The 21,212-nt window shown below is 36.9% G+C and overlaps 4 protein-coding genes and 1 pseudogene across 8 annotated transcripts; 3 read left to right on the top strand and 2 right to left on the bottom strand.

Annotated features, from left to right (window-relative positions):
- Positions 1 to 88: 88 nt before the first annotated feature.
- LOC113777648 lies at positions 89 to 1,444 on the bottom strand. Its single transcript, XM_027322801.1, has 4 exons — positions 1,209 to 1,444; positions 948 to 1,008; positions 633 to 834; positions 89 to 436 (listed from the first exon to the last, which is right to left on the bottom strand). Exons 1-4 carry the CDS (start codon positions 1,317 to 1,319, stop codon positions 394 to 396), a joined length of 417 nt encoding a protein of 138 aa, XP_027178602.1. The 5' UTR covers positions 1,320 to 1,444; the 3' UTR covers positions 89 to 393.
- Positions 1,445 to 3,125: 1,681 nt separating this feature from the next.
- Positions 3,126 to 5,693, top strand: LOC113778418. Its single transcript, XM_027323822.1, has 2 exons — positions 3,126 to 3,755; positions 4,794 to 5,693. Exons 1-2 carry the CDS (start codon positions 3,177 to 3,179, stop codon positions 5,433 to 5,435), a joined length of 1,221 nt encoding a protein of 406 aa, XP_027179623.1. The 5' UTR covers positions 3,126 to 3,176; the 3' UTR covers positions 5,436 to 5,693.
- A 3,308-nt stretch (positions 5,694 to 9,001) lies between these two features.
- Positions 9,002 to 9,120, bottom strand: LOC113778875 (annotated as a pseudogene).
- Positions 9,121 to 10,805: 1,685 nt separating this feature from the next.
- LOC113777822 (delta(7)-sterol-C5(6)-desaturase-like) lies at positions 10,806 to 15,158 on the top strand. The gene is made up of 3 exons (XM_027323033.1): positions 10,806 to 11,163; positions 12,922 to 13,227; positions 14,615 to 15,158. Exons 1-3 carry the CDS (start codon positions 10,944 to 10,946, stop codon positions 14,905 to 14,907), a joined length of 819 nt encoding a protein of 272 aa, XP_027178834.1. The 5' UTR covers positions 10,806 to 10,943; the 3' UTR covers positions 14,908 to 15,158.
- Positions 15,159 to 15,679: 521 nt separating this feature from the next.
- On the top strand, positions 15,680 to 20,894 carry LOC113778317 (chloroplastic group IIA intron splicing facilitator CRS1, chloroplastic). 5 transcript variants are annotated; one of them, XR_003469250.1, is made up of 9 exons: positions 15,680 to 16,732; positions 17,225 to 17,663; positions 18,269 to 18,399; positions 18,497 to 18,841; positions 18,922 to 19,078; positions 19,322 to 19,611; positions 19,746 to 19,805; positions 20,008 to 20,194; positions 20,812 to 20,894. XR_003469250.1 is itself a non-coding variant. In XM_027323682.1 (8 exons), the coding sequence occupies exons 1-8, from the start codon at positions 15,782 to 15,784 to the stop codon at positions 20,128 to 20,130; spliced, it is 2,481 nt and encodes an 826-aa protein (XP_027179483.1). In that variant the 5' UTR covers positions 15,680 to 15,781; the 3' UTR covers positions 20,131 to 20,391. The 5 variants fall into 5 exon arrangements, 3 of the variants coding, with proteins under 3 accessions (XP_027179483.1, XP_027179482.1, XP_027179484.1); XR_003469249.1 differs by lacking the exon at positions 20,812 to 20,894 and adding an exon at positions 20,349 to 20,805; XM_027323682.1 differs by lacking the exon at positions 20,812 to 20,894 and having other exon boundaries at positions 20,023 to 20,391.
- Positions 20,895 to 21,212: the final 318 nt, after the last annotated feature.

Genomic DNA, 21,212 nt, shown 5'->3' with positions numbered 1-21,212 from the left:
AGAGAATTCTGCATTAATGCCACCAGAAATGCCTCGTTAGCAGGAAGTTGTTCCAGCCTTCCAGGACGCGCACTGTAACACTGAAACATTTTGAAATTCGTATGTCACAGAAAGAAGCATCCCATTAACTACTCATTATTGGCTGAGCGTAATGCTATAAGAAGGTAAAGACAGGTGGATCGTCTGAGGTACAAAAACTTCCTGCGGGTCCACAAAAATGTAATGCAACATCCTATATATGATCATCCAATTATTCAGCATGACATACGAGCGAAGCAATCTGGGGGAAAGAGAAATAGGGCAGACATTCTACAGGGGACCTTTCGACAACAATCAGTGTCGGGTTAATTCACGACATAAATCTCTCATTACACTCGTAATAAGGAATTCTCTCTACATGTTGGCTTTCATCTCCCATCTTTCTTTTGTATCAAGCCTGCAAAAGCAAGAAAATGAAATGAAGAGAGTGAGCAAAGAATAAAATATGAACAGAAAGAGGAAAAGAATGGTAGAATTAGAACTGGCAAAAGGATTATGGCTTCTAGAGCCTCATCGTCCCATTAAATCACGCAGGTAAACCATGATCTTATCTCCATTTGAATGGAAGATCAACAAAGAGCAGCAGATAGTACCCCCAATGTAATTTCTTCTGGCGCTTCGTCGTTGACACAGGATGGGCTGCTACACTTTCCTGCACGCTGGAATTTTCCTCGGCACTGCCGTTTGAGAATGGAACACTAGATCCCTCAACCGTTGTTGTGGCACCTGACGCTTTACCAACACGTTCCTTACCATTGCTTCCATTCTCATGGGATTTCCCATTCCCCTCAGGTCCTAAAAAAAGGTTGCAACAATAGCACCAAATCGCTCAAGTTATAAATAATTTTTTTTTTAAAAAGGGAGAAAAACAACATTCATGATTCATGTCATATCACTGTGCAGCCTACCCTTGATTTTCGTTTTAGTTTTCGATTTTGCCTTTATTTTTAAACGCCTCTTGTGCAATTCCTGACATTAAAGAAAGAAGACGACAATTTCAGCAGCTGATATCAAGAGCCCATGTAGCTATAGAGCAAATATCATCGACCTCACAGGGTATAATAATCATAATATGTTTCCAGTACAATTCGGGAAAATTTAAGTCATTAACTACGGAAACATCGAAAGAAAATATAGGGCAGATGAGAGGGGTACGATGCGGTGCTCACATGGAATTTGGAGAGCTGGGATGGGGTGATGCTGCTTTTCTTGGGCGTGAAATTGGGCTGCAGAGAAGCTGCGGAAGCTATGGCTGCTTCTCTTCTTTCGCCTTCTTCCATGGCTCCTGTGTTTCTGCTCTATACAATTCTTCTAATGAGAGTTATCTGTTTGCGGATTTCCGGCGCTGGAAGTTTAAATCCGACCCGAATCGTCTTTTCTTGCTTTTGGCAATTGGCAGAAGAAGATGTTGGCCTGGCCCCCTACTTACGACAGCGTTTGAGTGCTCGCAATGACTCGACTCAGTTAAACATTAGAGGGCGTGAATCACTCACTACGCCTTCAGGTGGCACTAGTTTTAGCGGATTTTGAAAGCTACAGCACGCTTTCGGCACTTTCAAAGCCCGACAACAGTGTGGTGATTAATGACTTCGATCGAAATCTACATTTATTTGAACTTTAAGAAAATTGAAAAATCCTAAAGGAGTTAGTCACTAAGAGAGTTTTAAAAATCCTTTGCCTGCATTCTACAAATTCAAGTTTTTCTGGAGATTTTCTCAATTGATGCATAAGTATCCATTTGGGTCGGTAGTGATTCAATTCCCTTTGAATTCTTCCTGGACTTCTTCAGACCCTCTCCCCCTATGCTAGAGTAGGAGTAGATTTAAAACAGATTCTATTGTATTCGGACAAAAGAAAAAAAAAAAGGGACATTGGTGGCACACAAACATGCCTCAATTCGAATTTTAGTTTAAGTGCCATGCCAAAAGGGAAGAAAATTAAATTAAGGTCACATTGCAGGGTCTACCAAGAAAACCTGATAAACGGATGCAAAGTGCAAGAAATGCTAAGATGTAACAAAAATCTTGCCGCGTAGCGAGACTGCGGGACTTTCTAGTAGTGGAATATTCTCCCCTCTTGACAAATCCTTACCGCATTCACAAATTAAGGCGCATCCTATCATACCGTTAAAGAGTATTAGGTTTAAATCACTTTCACGCTCTAACTTTTATTTTTTGACCAAGCTCTGGGAATTCAGTGCTGATCTGATCTGCGGCCCTTTCGCCTTTTCTTTCTTTTAATGGGCACCTGCATGAACCATTATACACAGCACAATATGCAGTAAGCACATTGGTCATTGTAATTTGATCTTGACTACACAACAGTGACTGAAGTTACGAGCAAGTAAAAACAGTTGTGGCCTTGGTTCTTTCAACGTACTAGTTGCTAAAATCCTGGTCTGACACCTTCCAGGAGGAGTTCTGTATAAAATCATTAAGACTTGACGACTTCAACTTCTGAAACTTCAAAATTATTAACACTTGGCGACTTCACCTGTTCTTTTTTTTTGCATTTATAAGTTTCTGTACTGCAGTCTGCATTATTAATTGAATGATCCTAAGAAAGCCCTTCTTATTTCAGTACCAGCTACGTTACGTAGGTGTGGAGAGTTGGATATCCTTATTCCTTACCGAGGGAGAAAAAAAAAAAAAGAAAAAGAAACCAAAGCAAAAAAATTTTTTTTTTTGAAAAAAAAAAAAAGAAATAAAGGAGAACAGTTCTCAAATTTCTCCAATGCTTTCACTTTCTTAAGACAAGTGGTTCAATTTAAATAATGCCGGAAAACAAGTGGTTCTCACCTTAGGACGACTTGCCAGGAGTTCATAGGTTAGAAAGGAGTTAGTTAAATAATCCCAATGAAAACGAACCATCCTAGGAAGTACGCTTACGGCCGGTATACGACCTCCTAGCTCTCAGTCTCAGCTATGCTACGTCAGGTCACACCCCAATTCGATGATGTTTTGCAATAATTTAAGGGGCGCGATCGAATGCATAACTTACGTTGCAAGTCCACTCTTTTGGCATTTAGCAAACGCTAGTATTTTACAAGAACTCGTCCAAATTCCACATTTACTTACATCATCCATCCCTCCTCATATTCTCTATTCTCCAATCCAATGCCTCTATGACCCAGAAAAATGGGCAAACAACGCTTTAATTCTCAAACAAGTTGCTATGTCTTCAATTCCCTTCTCTTTCTTATTGGTTTATCGGTCGGCCTAGTTTTCACCTTGTGTCTCAAAAGCTTCTCCTTCACCTTCCCTGCCTCCTTTCTGCTATCTTCCCGGCTCACAACAGTTCAAACATCATCGTTAGCATCACAACCTCCTCAATATTCCCCTCCACAGCCACCTCCACCTCCACCGCCAAAGTCAGTAGCGGTGCTTTCTACCGATCATACTTCAAATGGTGCCTCTAATTCTGCCACAATAGTAGTATCTTTGAGAGAGCAGGCATCTTTGATGCATAACATGACTGATGAAGAGTTGTTTTGGAGAGCTTCGATGGTTCCGCAAATCAAAGAATTTCCTCACAAGTTTTTGCCTAAGGTGGCATTTATGTTCTTGACACCAGGCCCTCTGCCTCTTGCTCCTCTGTGGGAGAAGTTCTTCAAGGGTTATCAAGGGCTTTACTCCATTTACCTGCATCCTCATCCTTCCTGCAATGACTCATGGCCTCAAGGTTCTGTTTTCTACGGGAGAAGAATTCCTAGCAAGGTTTGTTTTCTCATATATCTTGTTTGGATCACCATTTTTGTGAAAATTTTCTTTTAGTACTACTGGTCATGAAAAAATATTTTTTCACGCATTTTCAATCACTTTTTTTCTTAATCTCACATATGCTATATTCATCCTAAAAAAAAACACACTAGACTTCTACATAAATTCCTAGAAGCTCCCAAGAAAAAAAAAAAAAGCAATCCAAATGGTACAAATCCACCAATCAACATTTTCTCGTGGTAGACTAAGAAGAATAAAATTAGAAAAAAAAAAAACGTTGGTTGACTTGACTGCAAAATTCTTTTGCATAATTGACACGGCAAATAAAAGCGGAATGCTTTCAATACTTGCGTGCTCTCGGTTGGCAAGTAACAGCCACTAATTGTTGACATCTGTAATTATCGTTTCTAGGAGAAGCACTCTCACACCAAATTGCAGCACTGCCCGCAATGCATGCACTTAAATAAGCTGAAAATGGCAAATAGCTATTTTATATTTGCTATTGGCCATGTTAGGATGGTCCGTCGTTGCTTCAATTGCTATTTGCACTTATATAAGCTGAAAATTAAATAGCACTTCATTGCCTCAATTTCTCCTTTTATATTTTCTAGTATTTGTCGTATTTAACCAGTTACCACAGCCGTGGGCTCAAATTAGGCAAATCATTTTGTCTAATGTTATTTTCGTTTTTGTTCGCTTGATTTATTTGTGACAAATTATTTTGTAACGATTCGATATATGTAAGATAAAAGGGTGATTGAGAAATGTATTCACGAAAAACGTAAAAAAAATTTCTGCGAACAACCAGAATCCAAACAAACCAGCCTCTTTATTTTTACTAATATAATTGCCGAAATCTAAAGGTACCTGATTTATGGTCTAATTATGTAGCAGATCTTATTTTTATTCGCTGGCATGAGCAGTATGTGACCAGCTATTAAACAAACAAAAAAAAAAGTGTGCATTTTAATAGTACTTATTTAACTTGCCATGCAATATTTGCTCACCTTCAAATCTTCTTGATTCTTGATGCAGCCAGTATCATGGGGAAGAATAAACATGATTGATGCTGAACGAAGACTTTTAGCAAATGCTCTCCTTGACTTTTCCAACCAAAGATTCGTATTACTCTCGGATTCATGCATTCCATTATTCAACTTCACTACCGTTTACGACTATCTCATGAGCTCCAACCAAAGCTTCCTGGGCTCATTCGACGACCCAAGGAAACCAGGCCGCGGCCGCTACAACCGCCAGATGTTTCCCACGATTACCATCGAGCAATGGCGAAAAGGGTCTCAATGGTTCGAAGTCGATCGCGATCTCGCCGTTGGAATTGTCTCCGACGCCAAATACTACCGTGTTTTCCACCAGTATTGCCTGGCACCATGTTACAACGATGAACATTATTTGCCCACGTTGGTCAACATTCTTTACCCAGAAATGAGTTCCAATAGGAGCATTACATGGGTTGACTGGTCCAAGGGTGGTCCGCATCCCAGGAAATACGGAAGGGCAGACGTGACGGACGAGCTTTTGAATGGAATTCGACGTAGGACATGCAAATATAATGGAGAGACGACTAAAAATTGTTTCCTCTTTGCTCGGAAATTTCTGCCAAATACTGTAGAGCCATTGTTACGGGTTGCTCCATCGGTGGTAGGTTTCGATCCTTAGCTCGTTTGTCATATTACACTGCGATTAATTAACATCATTGGTCATTACTTACTCATAGATTCAGTTAGTTATTCCCTGTTCCTTTTTCTTTACTGTATTGGTTTATAACTGACTATATATATGTAGGAACTATCATTTTTATTTTATTTTTTTTCATCCCGTTGTACCTGTTCTTTAGTTACTCTTTTATTCGTTAGCCCTCACTAGAATAGGCCCGGAATAAACTTCTAGTTCTTTTGTGTTTCACATAATAGAATTTCTTATATTTATTGGCGTTATTATTGTATTTTTTTTTGAAATTGTTTGCAATAATTATTGTAGCATTTTTGTGGTGTGATTGATATATGTGAAAGTAGAAAATATAAAAAGATGAGTTCAAAAATGTGTTTACAATATAAGTAAAATAGCATGCAAAACGAAAAAAAAGAAAAAAATAGAATGCATTAGAACAGCAGATGTGTATATACTAACTATTGCTCTTACAATAGAAATTAAAATATTTTGAAACGGTCAATAAAAATTGGTTCAATTGATAATAATGGACCATTTTATTATAAAAGATCTCTCGCGCGTTGCTGATGTGAGAACTGTGTTGATTAACAATACGTAAGAAACGCTTTAAGTGAACTATGGTCTCAAACAACGGTTGCTAGTCCTCCCTGAACAATGGTGGCAGCGATTAATGTTGAGGGCCTAAAACAAAAGTGTTTAGTTCAAATCTTGTAACTGTGCGTTTGTTGCAGTCTGTGGCTTTTTTGATAAGATCCATATTTCTGAATTAGATGTTTCACTATAGATAACATCATTGCGTGATTATTGCTGTAGAACCATAAGCATGATTCATCTAATTGGGTAACAAAAATAAAAAAAAAATTCATTTGACCAAAAAAAAATCCGAGACACGCAGCACAACACCCCCCCCCCCCCCCTCCCACCCCATCCCGCGGGCGCCCGGGGGCCGGTAAAAATCACTGAGTCAAAGTTGCGTGAAGCACCTGGTTGTGTCGCCAACAGTATTCTGATGAAATCTTTCAATTCACCAACCAACATGGGCTGTAAATGGGAATCACAATCAACCCAAACAATAAATAAACAAATAAAAAGAAAGGCAAATTAGTTATTAATTCTGGGTAATATATTTGTACTCTCCTCATACCATTTATACTTCTACTACCTCATTTTCATCTTGATGGAATCGTATTACCCCTGTCCTAATTTCTTTTCTTACCTTATCTTGTGTTCACATGCAAAGAAGATGGGCATAATTGTCGTACATGTCCAAAAGGTAAAAAAAATTTAACTTTTGCTACTCTTTTTTCTAAATCTACATAACTGTTTTTTAATTTATTTTTCATATTCTTATTTTAATTTCAATTTCAATTTTGCAGATTTTTTATGAGTACAATTAAGGTTCCATTGGATCATATGATTTGGTTGAAATATACTAGAAAGTTTCAGTCCATCTATGGTGCCTATACGAGCTATTCTTCGTAGATTTTTTAAAGTATTAGTAGCCTATTTATAAGACATTATAGTTATACTCAAATTTTGGTCATCTTTGACCCTGAGGATTTTTTATCATTTTTTTTGGGCTTGAAGTTTAGAATTTGTTCATATTACATTGCTAAATTGATCTTTGGCATCATATAATTTTATGAAGTTTAGTAGAAAAATACATAATACATATTAGTGACAATTTTAAATTAGCTATTTTAATGTGTAATGGAATAATTAATTGGTTTTAGAATATAAGAGACAATCTAGTAAAATTAACATATAGACAAAGAGATGAAATTATAAATGGGATAATATGGTCTCATCAAAATAAAAATAGGATAGTGAGAGTGCAAATAACATATAGTGAATACAATTAACATTATTATTAAGAGGATTCGGATTATATTAAGGTTATTACCTAAGATTGTTTTTAGTGTGTACCCATCAGGTATTCATTATCAAATCTAAACTAGAATTTTGGCCGTACCTTAACACGGTCTCTTTTCTTATTTATTGTGAATTAATGCAAATATAAATAATTTAAATATGAAAATTAACAACAATCCTACATGTTCATTTATATTAATTTTAAAAAATTAATGTATTCTAAATATTTAATTATTTACTAATTTTTAAAATTTTATTTACATACTTTCACTATAATATGATAGTATATATCAAATAATATATCCTATACAAAAAACTAGGTAGATATTTTTTTTAGATAATTTAAATTTTTATAATGACCATAAATTTAGAACTATATATTCATATTTAATTAAGTAGAAAAGACCCAGCAATTCAGTTTTTTAATCAATAAATATTTAGTTTCCAACCATATTGGTAAATCAATCGATATAACAATTAATTCTCTTTTTGTATTAAATTAATTCAAAATTAAGGGAAGAGATGATGAACAATTTGAATACTAATCAATGACATGGTGGTGAAAGGAAGTAATTTATGGAATATGTAAGATTTTAATAATTGTGATTTGAAAAAATTTTACTATAGTTTCATGTAATAAATAGAAAGCATTTAGATAAGTTTAGTTATTTTTTAAAGTTATTTTAGATATCATTAATATAAGATTAGTTATTTTTTAAAGTTATTTTAAAATTAGAAATAATTTTTAAACATATAATATAATATTCAATATGGGTAAAACCCAAATAACCCACAATCCATTAATTTTTTTTCAATTAGGCATGCTATACAGGAGTGAAAAATAACTCTAATTAAAATATTTACTTTCATATATATGAACATATATACATTACACCTAATTTATCATATGATTGAATATAAGTACTGGTCACTGTAGTTAGATTTTTATTCCAGATTAGTTCTATTTTAAAATAAAAATTAATTATAAAGTGTTTTTTGGACACCCATTTAGCCAAACATTTGGTGCTTTAAACATTTGGGGGACCTGTCAAAGTCGAGTCCTCTGTCAACCCTAATCTATCATATTATTTTCATTCTTCATAATTTATGTGGAAATCTCATATTTGTGTGATTCACTTCGCACATTATCCTCTTCCGATGAGAGAAAAGTAAGAAAAAAAATCTTGATCTGGGGCAATTGTATTCTCGTATTTGTCTTGTTGCTAGGCTTCCCCAGTCCTTGCCTCCACTAAGAACATATTTCAACACTTCTGCTTTTAGCAGCATTTGTTTGGGTAATTTTCAGTTTTATGTATCTTTTTTTTTATACAAATGAGAGGCAACTGCCTCTTAACACGATACTAAGCATGGGGCTGTGACCTCAATTACATCAGCTCTTAATAACTCCTCGAGTCCGGTCGGTGGTTCTTCTATCGGTCTATTTGGTAGCTGTAGTTAGATTGCTTCATTTGCTAGCCAGTCTGCACATCTATTCCCTTCCTTCCAGATATGTTATAGTTTGCATGACCATTCTCTGTTCTTCATGGTTCTTATCTACTTAACCAAATAATGGTAAGACGATGTGGCCGCTGCTTCTACCATCAACTCCAATTCCACCTTCGAATCCGATTCTATGATTATATCCCTATTTCCTTTTCCCTATGGTAGTTGCATAAAAGGGAGGGGTACAACACTAGGATTTTTCAGGGGATCACTCGTCCTAGTACTATTCTCGTTCAAGCACACTTAATTTCGTAGTTTTGATGAGATTCGGTGCATTAGTGCTGGTATGATCGCACCCTTATGTGCCTTCTTAGAACTGTAAAATGTATCATATGGCTATTAAAGGGGTAAACGTATATGTGCCATCAGAAGTTGATTCATGTCAGTGAGGAATGCCGCCACTATGGACTGAGGGAAGTGCAATTATGGATAGGTGAAAGGTGTAGTTGTGTTTGATTGCTAAAACCTTTTATACAACATTTGGTGCAAGTTAGATAAACTATTCGTTTGTTTACAACATTTTGCTAATACAAAAAATTCTTCCTTTCCACAAAAAAAAAAAAAAAAAAAAAAACCGAATTATGACTATGCTTGTATATATGTAACAAAAGCAACATCTATTTCTTACCATAAAAAAAAAACACAACAACCCCACACAATCACATTTATTTCTAAAATAGATGGATAACATAAGATTAGAAGTTGAGTGTGTTTAAGAAAAGATAATTTTAAAAATTTAAAATAATTATTATAGCACTTTTAGTTCAGAAAAGTATGCTAATAATGAAATTTAAAAAAGATTTAATCACATATTGAAACAATGTACGTCAAGAGAAGGGGCAGAAATTCCAGAGCATGATACGCATGAAAGATAACAAAATAACACAAAAAAAACGACTAAAAGAGAAGTGGACTTCACTTAATATGGTAGTGCCAACCTAAATTAGTTTGGATGGTAAGGACAGAGCATTTCTTCACATAGGGTTTATGTATTTGAATTTTGTTACTAATGTAAGATTTATGATTTCGAGACATGCTCAAACCCATGATAGTTATTAAAACTGATTGTGCTCATGTCCCGGGGTCGAACTTTTACTTACCATAAAAACATACTCCGTCAGCAAAAAAAAATAAAAAAAAATAAAAAAAAATAAAACTGATTGTGCTCAAACTTTTACTTACCATAAAAACATATACTGGTGGTCATTCAATGTTGCCCCATCAACTCAATTGACTCTAACTAATTTGTCATAGGTAAGTTGACCACCAGAAGAGGTTAAAAATTCGTTTGAATGGTAGACCGACGTTCAAACCTGATTTTTGCAGCGAATATGCAGCCTGTGTGCCAAAGTATTCATTTGGTAGATGTTGCCGATTGGGACTTGGGATGGGAGAAAAAAGGAAAAATGACTCGATTGCCTCCCATCTGAACCGTCCCAACTCTTAAAAAAAAAGAGACAACTATCACACGCTAGCATCTGTTCGGGCTGGGTTGGGGCGCCGGACCCAAACCGCAGGAGATTAGTCGGGCTCCGTAAGGATTGATCCGGATATCTCTGTGTTGATAAAAAAAAAATAAAAAAAAATCACACGCTAGCACCCTGAACTTTATTATTTATACCTATTTCTATTTTAATTTATTTTGAGGGAGTGATTCAACGGGATATAGAGTGATTTAACAGAGTCATAAAAAATTGACGGGGATTAAATCACTATCAGACTGAAAAAGTAATCTAATAGGATTACGGGAATCAACGAGAATTAAACCATTATAAAATCATATGAGTGTATTAGACACCCATACGAATATAAGAGAAAGCATATTAGGTAACAATTTTGATGAGAGAAACAAGATTTGAACCTGACCCTTCGCTCCACAAGTTATGTATTGGACATGCCAGCACCCTGAACTCGCCACGGACTTTTAGATATTTACTGCCCAACCTAGTTGTACTGTACTGCACTGTCCCATTGTTATTAGTTATTACTCCGCTGCATATTAAGTGTACCTTACTACTCTCATCTGTCTGCGTCTAAATCTCCGCTACCCCATCCTCCTCCTCGCGGCGACGGTCGCGGCGTGACTATTGCTGTGTCAGAAGATAGACTAGATATATAGAGATGGATGAGGAATATTTGAAGCTGTTTGTGCAGGAGACGTCCTTCTACAACGACATTGTTCTGGCCTCTCTCTTGCCGGAGAGATGGTGGGCTCCTCTCCCACACTTCTTCCGGGGATGGCTCCGCAACTACATTGGCGGCACCTTACTTTACTTCGTCTCCGGCTTCCTCTGGTGTTTGTATATCTACCATCTCAGGCGAAATGTCTACGTTCCTAAAGGTTCTTGCATCCCAACTTATGTTTTCAAAATGTTCTTGAATCCATTTTCCAATTAAGAACATCTTGTCGTTGTTGGTTCTTTCTTTTCCAGTATCAATTTTATTGTTCGTTTACTTATTTTTCTTCAAACGCAATCAAATATTTCTCTTGCAAAATGGTACTACTGATGATTTCCGATCTAGTATTTATTTGGTCAAAGATGCATATTTTCTGTTTCATAATTTTTGGACTAACAGATGTCACTCAATCGCATGGACATTGTTGTTATGCTTTAAAAAGAATTTATTTCTAATCAGTTTCTCACTGATTGTATTGCCGCTAATGCTTGTCTGCATCAGTGGGTGACCATTCCACATTCATATAACAGTGGGTATTTAAAATTTTTTTTTATAGCTTGTTCAGCTGATCCCCCCACCCCCCCTCCCTTTCTTTGCAGTTAATTGACTGATTGTCCTTCCCTGTTTGCTAAAATAACTAACTTTTTGGCAAAATCTGATGTGATTCATGTAAAAGATTGTTAATTTGTTACATGTATTTAACACTCAAGTTATCTGCTTAGTTGTCCTTCTCAATCATCTAGTCCTCCGCCTTTCCTTCACATTTGGCTAATAGTAACAATTGTTGAAGAATAGAATCAAAATTGACTTCATCGATTCATTGATATACCGATTTGAACCTCTGATATGATTTGTACTTGGAAAGTTAGTGGAAGAGGATTGATAAAAGGTAATAGTCTGGCAGATAACATGGCCCTAAATAGATTTTACAGGAGAATAGGGATTTACTTAGCCCTGTAGGATGAAGATCTCATCTCAGTTGTTAGGTAAAATTCAAGCGGTTAGTTACAGTGGTAAGGGTATAAGACAGGCTATGTAACATGGGATGGAACTTGTACTTCATATCGATTGTGTTTGGATTGTAAATTATTACACTTTATTTACACATTATTTACACACACTGACTTGCTTGGCATCAACACATTTTCCAATCACTTTTTTATCTCACATACATCATATCAAAAAAATGCTACAGTACTTTTTTCACAAAATTATCTCAAATAATTTACAATCCAAACACACTTGTTTTCTTGAAGAAGTTACTTGCTTTAGGGCTTAATATCTTGTTTGTCTTGTCTTTCACTTTCTAATGTGTGGTTATTAATGTAAAGAATTTAATCATAAATCTTCACTTTTTGCGCAAGATAATTTCCCCAAGGGAAGTGCTGGCAGGACATCCTTTCAGAGTGTGAGTACATGACAGATCAAAAGCCGTACCAAAAAGCTAAAAGGCCTATGTTATAAAGCCACATTGTGAACTTGTGACTGTATGTACAGGGGCTTTTATAATTCCTTTCAAAATTTTGAAGTGCATAAAAAAGACCACTATAATCCAATATGTTTTTGTGCAAGAAAAGAAATAGTCTTCATTATGTAGGCTATGCAAACAGCATATGATTTTTCTCATCTTGGTTAGGTTCTGTTGGACATTAAATACATCTTTCATAACATGGAAACCAATTAGTTCTGAATCAAGGTTATGTGTAGTTACGAGCTCATAAGGCGTTCTGCAATATTTTGTCAGCATCATTTGCTGGATAAGTAAAAACGTCATTTATGATTTTATACTTTAAAACAAAGGCAACTTTAATGTGCAATATGTGCTATAATTTAATCTGCCATGCTTTAGCTTTCAGTTTTGCTATATTAGAAGCATTAAGGACATTTCTACTTCTAGTCCTGATGAAAGCTTCGGTTGCAGATGCTATCCCTTCAAATAAAGCCATGCTCTTGCAAATATATGTGGCGATGAAAGCAATGCCTTGGTATACTCTTCTTCCCACACTCTCTGAGCACATGATTGAAAATGGACGAACAAAGTGCTTTTCGAGAATAAGCGATGTTGGTTGGCTTCCCTACCTATTATATCTCAGTGCTTATCTTGTATTTGTGGAGTTTGGAATTTACTGGATGCATAGAGAGTTGCATGACATAAAGCCTCTTTACAAGTATCTTCATGCCACTCATCACGTCTACAACAAGCAGAATACGCTATCTCCTTTTGCTGGTATGTATTAGCATCTGTGAATCTTGTATTGACAGAAGCAGCGTTGTAGCTTTTAGTGAATGAATGTAACTGTCAGAAATACTAGCTTCTGCTTTGCTCTGTTTGGTATTTTTATGACACCAACAAAATGCTGTTTGTCTGATTTATTGATGCAGAGTTGTACTCATATTTTATGCCAGCTACTTATGTTCCCTTTGGGCATCTGTTTCTGGTGAACTTCAATTACCAGTTCCATGTTTCGAATAAAAAACTTGTGGCAAAGCTGGTTTTCCGAAAATGAAACACATTCTGCCATATGGTTCATTGCCAGTTGCCTAGTCCCAAGTCCTTATGCAGTTACTTGTATTTGCGTTCTTTGAATTGAAGTTAAAATGCTTTTATGATGACAAACAATGACGACATTTTCTGCTTAAATTATAAATTTCTATGGAATTTCATAAACTTGTGGGCTTAAAAAGTTGCATAAATCTCCGACTTGTTGACATAGATTTAAACAGAAGATTCCACGAGGGCATATTGTTGGTCACTTTGTCCCATGTGCCAATTTTATGTGATCTCGGATATCCCCATGTGCTGTCAATGATTACTGTAGATACATGGTAAGCTGCACAAGTAAACTGGTCGTGATAGTCAAGCGGGCTATTCGTGAACTCTGGTCAAGGATATTTGAGTTTTATTTGAAAAACTCGAATATGTCGATACGTATTATTCAATTTTCTAGGTTCTTTGCATCAAAATCATTTCAACTTTGTATTTGACGGAATCAGGTTAAGATGAAACTGACAAAGGCCATGGAACACTGAGAATGCTACTCTGTTGATACATCCTTGTGCTATACTCCTATATTTTACACATGCACGTGCACTTAGCCCTAAGTCCTTGTGAACTTTTTGAAGCCAATGAAAAAGATATCTTCAGCAAGTGCCACAAACAGATTCTGCTGTGGCTTGCACAAGGGTTCCACGTCTTAGGACTGATATCTTGGCTTTCTTTGAAACTCATAATGTAATTGACAGAAAGAACGGTGCTTTTTTTTTTTAACTGTTTTGTCCCCTTTTAGGCATGGTAAAATTCAGTTCTACTGTAAAATTGGTATTTTGTGTTTATGTATGACTTGCTAATTCCTCTCTTTGGTCTTCTAAATGTTCCTAAAACTAACAACTTTCTTGTTTATATTTTTCTATTTCCATATCTATTATTTGTTTGTGGGAGAAAAAGCCTTACGGATGTCTCTTTATTTATCTTCTGTTGAGTGACTTTCAGTTTGGCAGTATCGGAGATCAATGCACAGTAATGTAGGACATGATGATATGCTATTTTGTTTGTTATATTCATGGTTGCTTTTCTACGAGATCAAACACTAACGAGCTGTAACTTTTCTGGTCAGGTTTGGCATTCCACCCACTGGACGGCATACTGCAGGCAGTACCACATGTGGTAGCTCTCGTCCTGCTGCCCATGCATTTTACTACACACATAGCCCTCTTATTCATGGAGGCTGTATGGACTGCAAACATCCATGACTGCATACATGGTAAAATATGGCCTGTAATGGGTGCTGGTTACCATACAATTCACCACACCACATATCGCCATAATTACGGCCACTACACAATATGGATGGACTGGATGTTTAACACGCTTCGCGACCCTGAGGAGGATGAGGCCAAGAAGCCGTAATGTGTAATTTGATTTTTTTTTTCACCTTTTGTTTTTGCCTGAGGGAGGTGGGGGAAGGGGGGTCGGTTGTCCTACAAAGTTAATAGAATTCTGGTACTTAGCCTGGTTGTTTAGTTGGATTTCTGCACTTAAAGTGAAGGATGATATGGGAAGACCTCATTCTCGTGTTAGTGTTTCTATATGCGAGGTAGATAATATAAATTGTGCTGGTTTACGACATGATTATGTAGAAGTTTCATTTAGTTGTCTTCCCTTGGTTGTGATGATTTTCCTTGCTGCGGTAATTGCTGTAACTTGAAATGGGGAGATGGCCAAAATTCATTACGGTTAGAAGGGCTACTGAAGGGAACTGAATGACTAGCTAGCTTCAGATCCAGGGGCAACTGGCAAGGCAAACTATGTTCCTTTGGCAAAACGTTAAATAACTTACAGAACATGATATCAACCGTAGAAGTATAAAATCAGCCAGTACATTTCTTTAGGCATGCAGTATAAAATCAACGAGTTGTTTTGGATGAATTTTTAAAACGAAGCATAGAATTACATCACCAGCTTGATCGGCTTTGTACAATCGGATGGTCAAATTTCGGAAAAGAGTAGAGTATTCTCAAAACAATTAAAAAAAAAATCCTTGAAATAATAGTAGAATAGGGATTAAAAATAACCCAATAAACAAAACAAAAACAAATACTAAGAGAAAAACGGCTCAAGCATGATATATTACCATTGTCTCTGCTGCTGCACTGGAAAAGAGAAGCCCTCGAGGCTCCGCGCTACTCAGCGGCAGAGCTCTCTGCCTCTCTTCAAAGTAAAGTTGATCAAATATCGCGACGACAGACTACTATATCATCATCCTTCCAACTAGAAATCTGTCATGTCTCACACATTGTTTTTCCCTCGATTATCAAATACCTTCCATTTTTCTTGTAATTCCGGCCAGATTGGTAAACCAATATTATCTTCTCATCCACCAACAGCTAATTTAACTCCCCCTTCCACACAATTCTCCACCATCAATGACGAAAACAACATCAGGAGCAGCAGTGGCATTGAACCCAAAAATGAGGAATTATCCTTATCATCATCAAAGCCTTCTACTTCAAAACCATGTTCAGTTATCAAAGCCCCAACTGCTCCATGGATGCAGGGTCCTCTTCTTGTTGAACCCAATCAATTCTTAAACCTCTCTGATAGACCAAGAAGCAAAAAAGGCTCAAACTTTGGCAGAATTGAAGACCACCACCCTGATCAGGCTCTGACTGGTAAAATGGGTGCTGGGAGAGGCAAGAAAGAAATGAAGAAGATTTTTAAAGGCATTAAGAAACTTCAGGACAGCAAAAGTTTAGAAAAAACCCACAAAAAACCAGAAATGGTAAAGTTCATATTCTCACCTGGAGAGCTCTCGAGAGGTGGGGACTCTACATCTGTTGAGGGATTTATATCCGAGAGGGAAGATGAAAAGATGCACGCTCAGAAGATTGTGGAAGAATCTGAGGTTGGTTTTCAACTGGGAAAGGTTGAAGGTGAAGGGAAGGCAAAATTTGGCGGCAAAATGCCATGGGATAGGGGTGAGAAGTTGGTGACTTGGAAGGTGAAGAAGGAGAAGGTAGTGACTGCTGCTGAGTTGAGCCTTGATGAGGAATTGCTCGATAGGTTGAGGGATGAGGCTTCAAGGATGAGGAAATGGGTGAAGGTTATGAAAGCTGGAGTGACTCAAGAGGTTGTTCATCGAGTTCATGCTATTTGGAAGAACAATGAACTTGCAATGCTCAAGTTTGATCTTCCCTTGTGTCGAAACATGGACCGAGCACAAGAAATTCTTGAGGTTTAGTTTAACTCTCGTGCTTCTGTTATTTTATCATGAACAAGTTCATTTGTTGTTTGTTCATCTTTTGACTTGGCATTCAACTTCTATCATCTGCATTCTGCTCTTAATCTAGAAATGTGCTTATAAATTATTTTAACAAGGTTAGCTTAACTTCCACTGCCTGTTGTTCCTTGGTGAGATTATTGGAATTGAGATTTTTCCTTTGACTTCATTTCTCATGAAAAAAAAGTTCTAAATCCTACAAAGAAATGTAAATTTAGGATTTACGCCAAAGGTTTAAGGTGTAGCCTCGTTAGTCATTATGGATGAAACAGTTGGAATCCATAGGAAATCAATTCAGTTCTGGTGAGCATTGGCTTCTACTTTCTTTTGACTGGCGAAAAAGCTATACCATCAGTCAACATGATTGAATCTGTTGTTATCATCTGCCTAGCTATCTATGGTTATGCCCTTTTAAATATCATTCTGCTTTGTTTAATTGGTAAGCAGATGAAAACTGGAGGAGTTGTAGTGTGGAGAAAGCAACATGCTCTTGTCATTTACAGAGGGGGCAATTATTTGTCAGCTTTGAAAACCTCCTTTGATAACTGTTGTCGAGACACGATTATTGCCTCTGAAGTTAACTCTAGTGAACATGGTCTGGTTGGAATGATGAGCGAAATGGATAAGAAAGAGGAGAATGTACTGATGAATGGGTCACTTTATGAGAAGGAAGCTGATAGATTGTTGGATGGCTTAGGACCTCGCTTTCTTGACTGGTGGTGGAGAAAGCCTTTGCCAGTAGATGGTGATTTGCTTCCTGAAGTGGTACCTGGATTTATGCCTCCATTTAGGCTCTGCCCTCCCCATGCTAGATCACAGCTGACAGATGATGAACTTACGTACTTAAGGAAGCTTGCTCGCCCATTGCCAACTCATTTTGTACTGGGTAATTTCTTGCCTCTATTGATCAACACCAGACAAATTTTATTCATGCTTTCTCCTGTTTATGCTTTCTGATCACTGCTTCATTCTTGTTAAATTACTTACCCTGGATATCTGGTTATACTTGAAGGTCTTTGTTGTTATATTCATATGACAGGCAGTTATCCTTTCATGCATGTACGTGGCAACCTATGAACATGACTTGCCTCTATTTGTGTTGAGTTATTTTTGAACTGAGTTAGAAAACAAAATGCAGTCATTTAGGTACACAGTCGTAAACGTTTATATGTGCATTTGGCATGGTAGTATGGTAGACAATATCTTATGCATCTCATTTCCTTTCAAGGCCTGAGTTACATTACTACTGCCTGTGTCTTTAAATCATGGAAGAAAATCTCAGTGAACTTAAGTTTCTTTCTTCTATGATGATTCTACCAAAATGGGGAGATTGTAATAATTAATTTATCACAAATAAAGCATATGAAATGTTTTGTGGGGAATGTCCTTAATGCCATTGGTATTTTGTTAGAAATAATGTTTTATTTGTTTACTGAACTATTTGGCAGTGTTCAATTGGGCTTGAACTAATTTTTCTTCATGTGCCTGAAGGAAGGAATAGAAAACTTCATGGCTTGGCTGCAGCAATTTTGAAACTTTGGGAGAAATGTCATATTGCAAAAATTGCTATCAAGTGGGGAGTTCCAAACACAGACAATAAGCAAATGGCCTATGAGCTTAAGGTAAGCTACAGTTTAAAAGGTCACACTGTTTGGAATTTTTCTGACTATTCAGATTCTCTGGATAAGCATCTTATGAGATCCTTAATCTGTCAAGCAGTGTCTCAGTGGAGGAATTCTGTTATTACGCAATAAGTTTCTTATAATCCTTTATAGAGGGAAGGACTTTCTTCCTTCTCGAGTTGCAGAAGTAGTAACAATAAGAGAAATGGAGCTCACAGAATGTCAACTTATGGAAGAAAGTGCACGGCTAAGAGCAAGTGAAACTGTTACTCAGATACCATCAAGCAAGTCTGCTAACAGTGGAACTTTATCAGAATTCCTCAGAATTCAATCAAAACATTTGGGCCTTGGACATGGAAACAGCAAGGCGGAAGTTGAACTGGAAGCTGAGAAGGAACAACTAGAAAGGGAACTGAGAGATCAGCAGCGCAAGCTTTTTCTTGTGGGATATTATCTATTAGTTTCTTCATATTGCATTCTGATGCTTATGTCTTAAATTTGCAATACTGCTGTATTTTGCAGCTCAAGAAGAAGATAGAGAAATCAGCCAAAAGATTAGCAGATCTAAATTCATTGCGGAGACCTGCAGAACAAGATACAGATCAGGAAATGCTGACACAAGAGGAGAGAGAGTGTCTCCGAAAAATGGGGTTAAAAATGGTCAGCAGCTTAGTTCTTGGTAAGCAAGAGCTTGTATTATACTTACTACTCCCTTGCATCTTCTCCTGCTTGATCCTAACTAATCTATTGCTCTGTAGTTAATTGAGTGTCATTCTTTTTCTTTTTCATTGGGCTATTTGGTCTAAATAGTTAACTGGCATTCACTGCAAGCTACATCATAGCCTCGTTTCTCTTACACTTTTTGTGCTTGCCTCTAATTAGGTACTAAAACGAATCTTGCTTCGTTTTGTCTGTACTTCAGGAAGGCGTGGGGTTTTCAATGGTGTAATAGAGAGCCTGCATCAGTACTGGAAGCACAGAGAAATAGTAAAGGTGATTACAATGCAGAAAATGTTCTCCCAAGTGGTTTATACTGCCAAATTTCTTGAGGCTGAAAGTGGAGGGATACTGGTCTCTGTTGACAAGCTTAAAGAAGGACATTCCATCATTCTGTATCGTGGAAAAAATTACAGACGCCCAAAGTTGGCACCTTTAAATCTTCCAAGTAGGAGAGAAGCATTGTCCAGGTCCCTGGAGATTCAGAGAATTGGTGTAAGTAATCTCTTTATCTTTGTACAGGTTTTCAATTCTGTGAAATATTTTTGCAACCTACCTGTGCCTTAATACAAGAGCTGGAACTCATCATTTTCATTTTGTGGCTCTTCTTTGTCTGCTGCTTTTTCTAGTCTCTGAAGTTCTTTGCACGTCGAAGAGAGCAGGCGGTATCTGATTTGCAATTCAAGCTGGTAAGCCTCTTAAATCAACTCTCACCATTAACCAAACAATAAATAAATATACCTATACCTGGGAGAAGTCCTCCACAAATGATTTGTTATTTACTACCTCTATTTGCAACTGTCTAAATTTTTTTGTGCTAAGAGATTTACTTCAAAGTATACTGTCTGTCAACTTCTATTCTTGTGCTAAATTGCTTAGTTAATTGAGCAGGCAAAGTTAATGCAGAGGAAAATTGATTTGATGGGAATATCTGAAACTGGAAAGGATGAGACTGCAGCGCCACAAGAAAATATATCAGTTTTACCTTCTCTGCTAAGATCTCATGTTTTATGAGGTTTGGTTTCTGGAAATATTGGATTGCTGCTTCTTTGAGTCGAAGCTGTCAGAATATGTACAGGTGAAACTTGACAATACCTGGGCTTGCATCATTCGTCGAAGATATTTAATGCCTCATCTTGCATTCTATACCTTAGTATTTTTGGTACAGTATTATGATGATTAGGATTTAGAACTCTAACATCGAGTAACATTTGTGCTGGTCTCTGGGACAGATGGTTTTCAATTTTTCTTCCAGCAAGGGCTTTCAATGCTGAGGCAAATTATGAGGATTTTTTGGTGACTTGCTGTACGTTGAGACTAAAATCTTATTTTGTCAAAAATATTCTTCATGTAGCTCTTCCGGTTCTGTGCATTTACAAAGTACAAGAATTGCATACGCTAAAAGCTCAAAAATGTTAAACTAATGGAAGGACCACAAAGAAAAGTGTCGTAGTTATTAGTTGCAGCCAAGATTTGTTAGGGTTTTGTAGGATTCATTGATTGTTAATAGTAGTTCATTTGCTTCAGATGCTGGAAAAAATCTTTACATTTTTAGTTTTTAATTATTAATTTTACAGCTTATTAACTTCCATATACTCAATTACTACGCTAAAGAAGCATAAGAGGGTACTTTAGATTACATTTGCATTGCCAGCAATACCTCTTAAAACTAAAACCTGTTTCACTTATAATTAGAATATACAGCCCGAGGGAATTCCGTCTTCAGAAGAGTCCAGCAGCTCAGATCCCTTGTTGCATTCAAACCTCGAACAATTGGGCAACCATCACCGGAAAGACAAATGGTTAATCTCAACTAGTCACCTTCTGTTTCCTCAAAAGATTGTGAAGATGATGCCAAAGATTCTTTCGCAGACTCCTTGGCTGGAGGAGAATACAGAAAAGGCTTGGGTGGGATTTGCAGCGATTGTAGGCCACCCTCCAGCGTTTCAACCACCTTACTCATTCGTGGACGGTCTGTTGGATTTGTCTGGATGCACCACAATCCGACTAAAGTCATCTTCCTTGCTATCTCTTCGTCCTCTGCACTCGTGACACCTTGAAGTTTCAGGTCCTTTCCAAGCTCCAGATTATCATAG

Source organism: Coffea eugenioides, chromosome 7, assembly GCF_003713205.1.
Source record: "Coffea eugenioides isolate CCC68of chromosome 7, Ceug_1.0, whole genome shotgun sequence".
NCBI classification, from domain to species: Eukaryota; Viridiplantae; Streptophyta; class Magnoliopsida; order Gentianales; family Rubiaceae; genus Coffea; species Coffea eugenioides.
Note: the sequence above shows the minus strand (reverse complement) of the source record. Positions and strands in the feature narration are given on the sequence as shown.

Excerpts from the sequence above, each read along its gene's own strand:
- LOC113777648 (XM_027322801.1), bottom strand. The coding sequence starts at position 1,319 with ATGGAAGAAGGCGAAAGAAGAGAAGCAGCCATAGCTTCCGCAGCTTCT. Across the intron at positions 835-947 it reads AACTAAAACGAAAATCAAGG|GACCTGAGGGGAATGGGAAA; the intron begins GTAGGCTGCACA and ends ACCTTTTTTTAG. Across the intron at positions 437-632 it reads CAGAAGAAATTACATTGGGG|GCTTGATACAAAAGAAAGAT; the intron begins GTACTATCTGCT and ends TTGCTTTTGCAG.
- LOC113778418 (XM_027323822.1), top strand. The coding sequence starts at position 3,177 with ATGGGCAAACAACGCTTTAATTCTCAAACAAGTTGCTATGTCTTCAAT. Across the intron at positions 3,756-4,793 it reads GGAGAAGAATTCCTAGCAAG|CCAGTATCATGGGGAAGAAT; the intron begins GTTTGTTTTCTC and ends TTCTTGATGCAG.
- LOC113777822 (XM_027323033.1), top strand. The coding sequence starts at position 10,944 with ATGGATGAGGAATATTTGAAGCTGTTTGTGCAGGAGACGTCCTTCTAC. Across the intron at positions 11,164-12,921 it reads AAATGTCTACGTTCCTAAAG|ATGCTATCCCTTCAAATAAA; the intron begins GTTCTTGCATCC and ends CTTCGGTTGCAG. Across the intron at positions 13,228-14,614 it reads TACGCTATCTCCTTTTGCTG|GTTTGGCATTCCACCCACTG; the intron begins GTATGTATTAGC and ends TTTTCTGGTCAG.
- LOC113778317 (XM_027323681.1), top strand. The coding sequence starts at position 15,782 with ATGTCTCACACATTGTTTTTCCCTCGATTATCAAATACCTTCCATTTT. Across the intron at positions 18,400-18,496 it reads AAATGGCCTATGAGCTTAAG|TGTCTCAGTGGAGGAATTCT; the intron begins GTAAGCTACAGT and ends TCTGTCAAGCAG. Across the intron at positions 19,079-19,321 it reads GGTCAGCAGCTTAGTTCTTG|GAAGGCGTGGGGTTTTCAAT; the intron begins GTAAGCAAGAGC and ends TCTGTACTTCAG.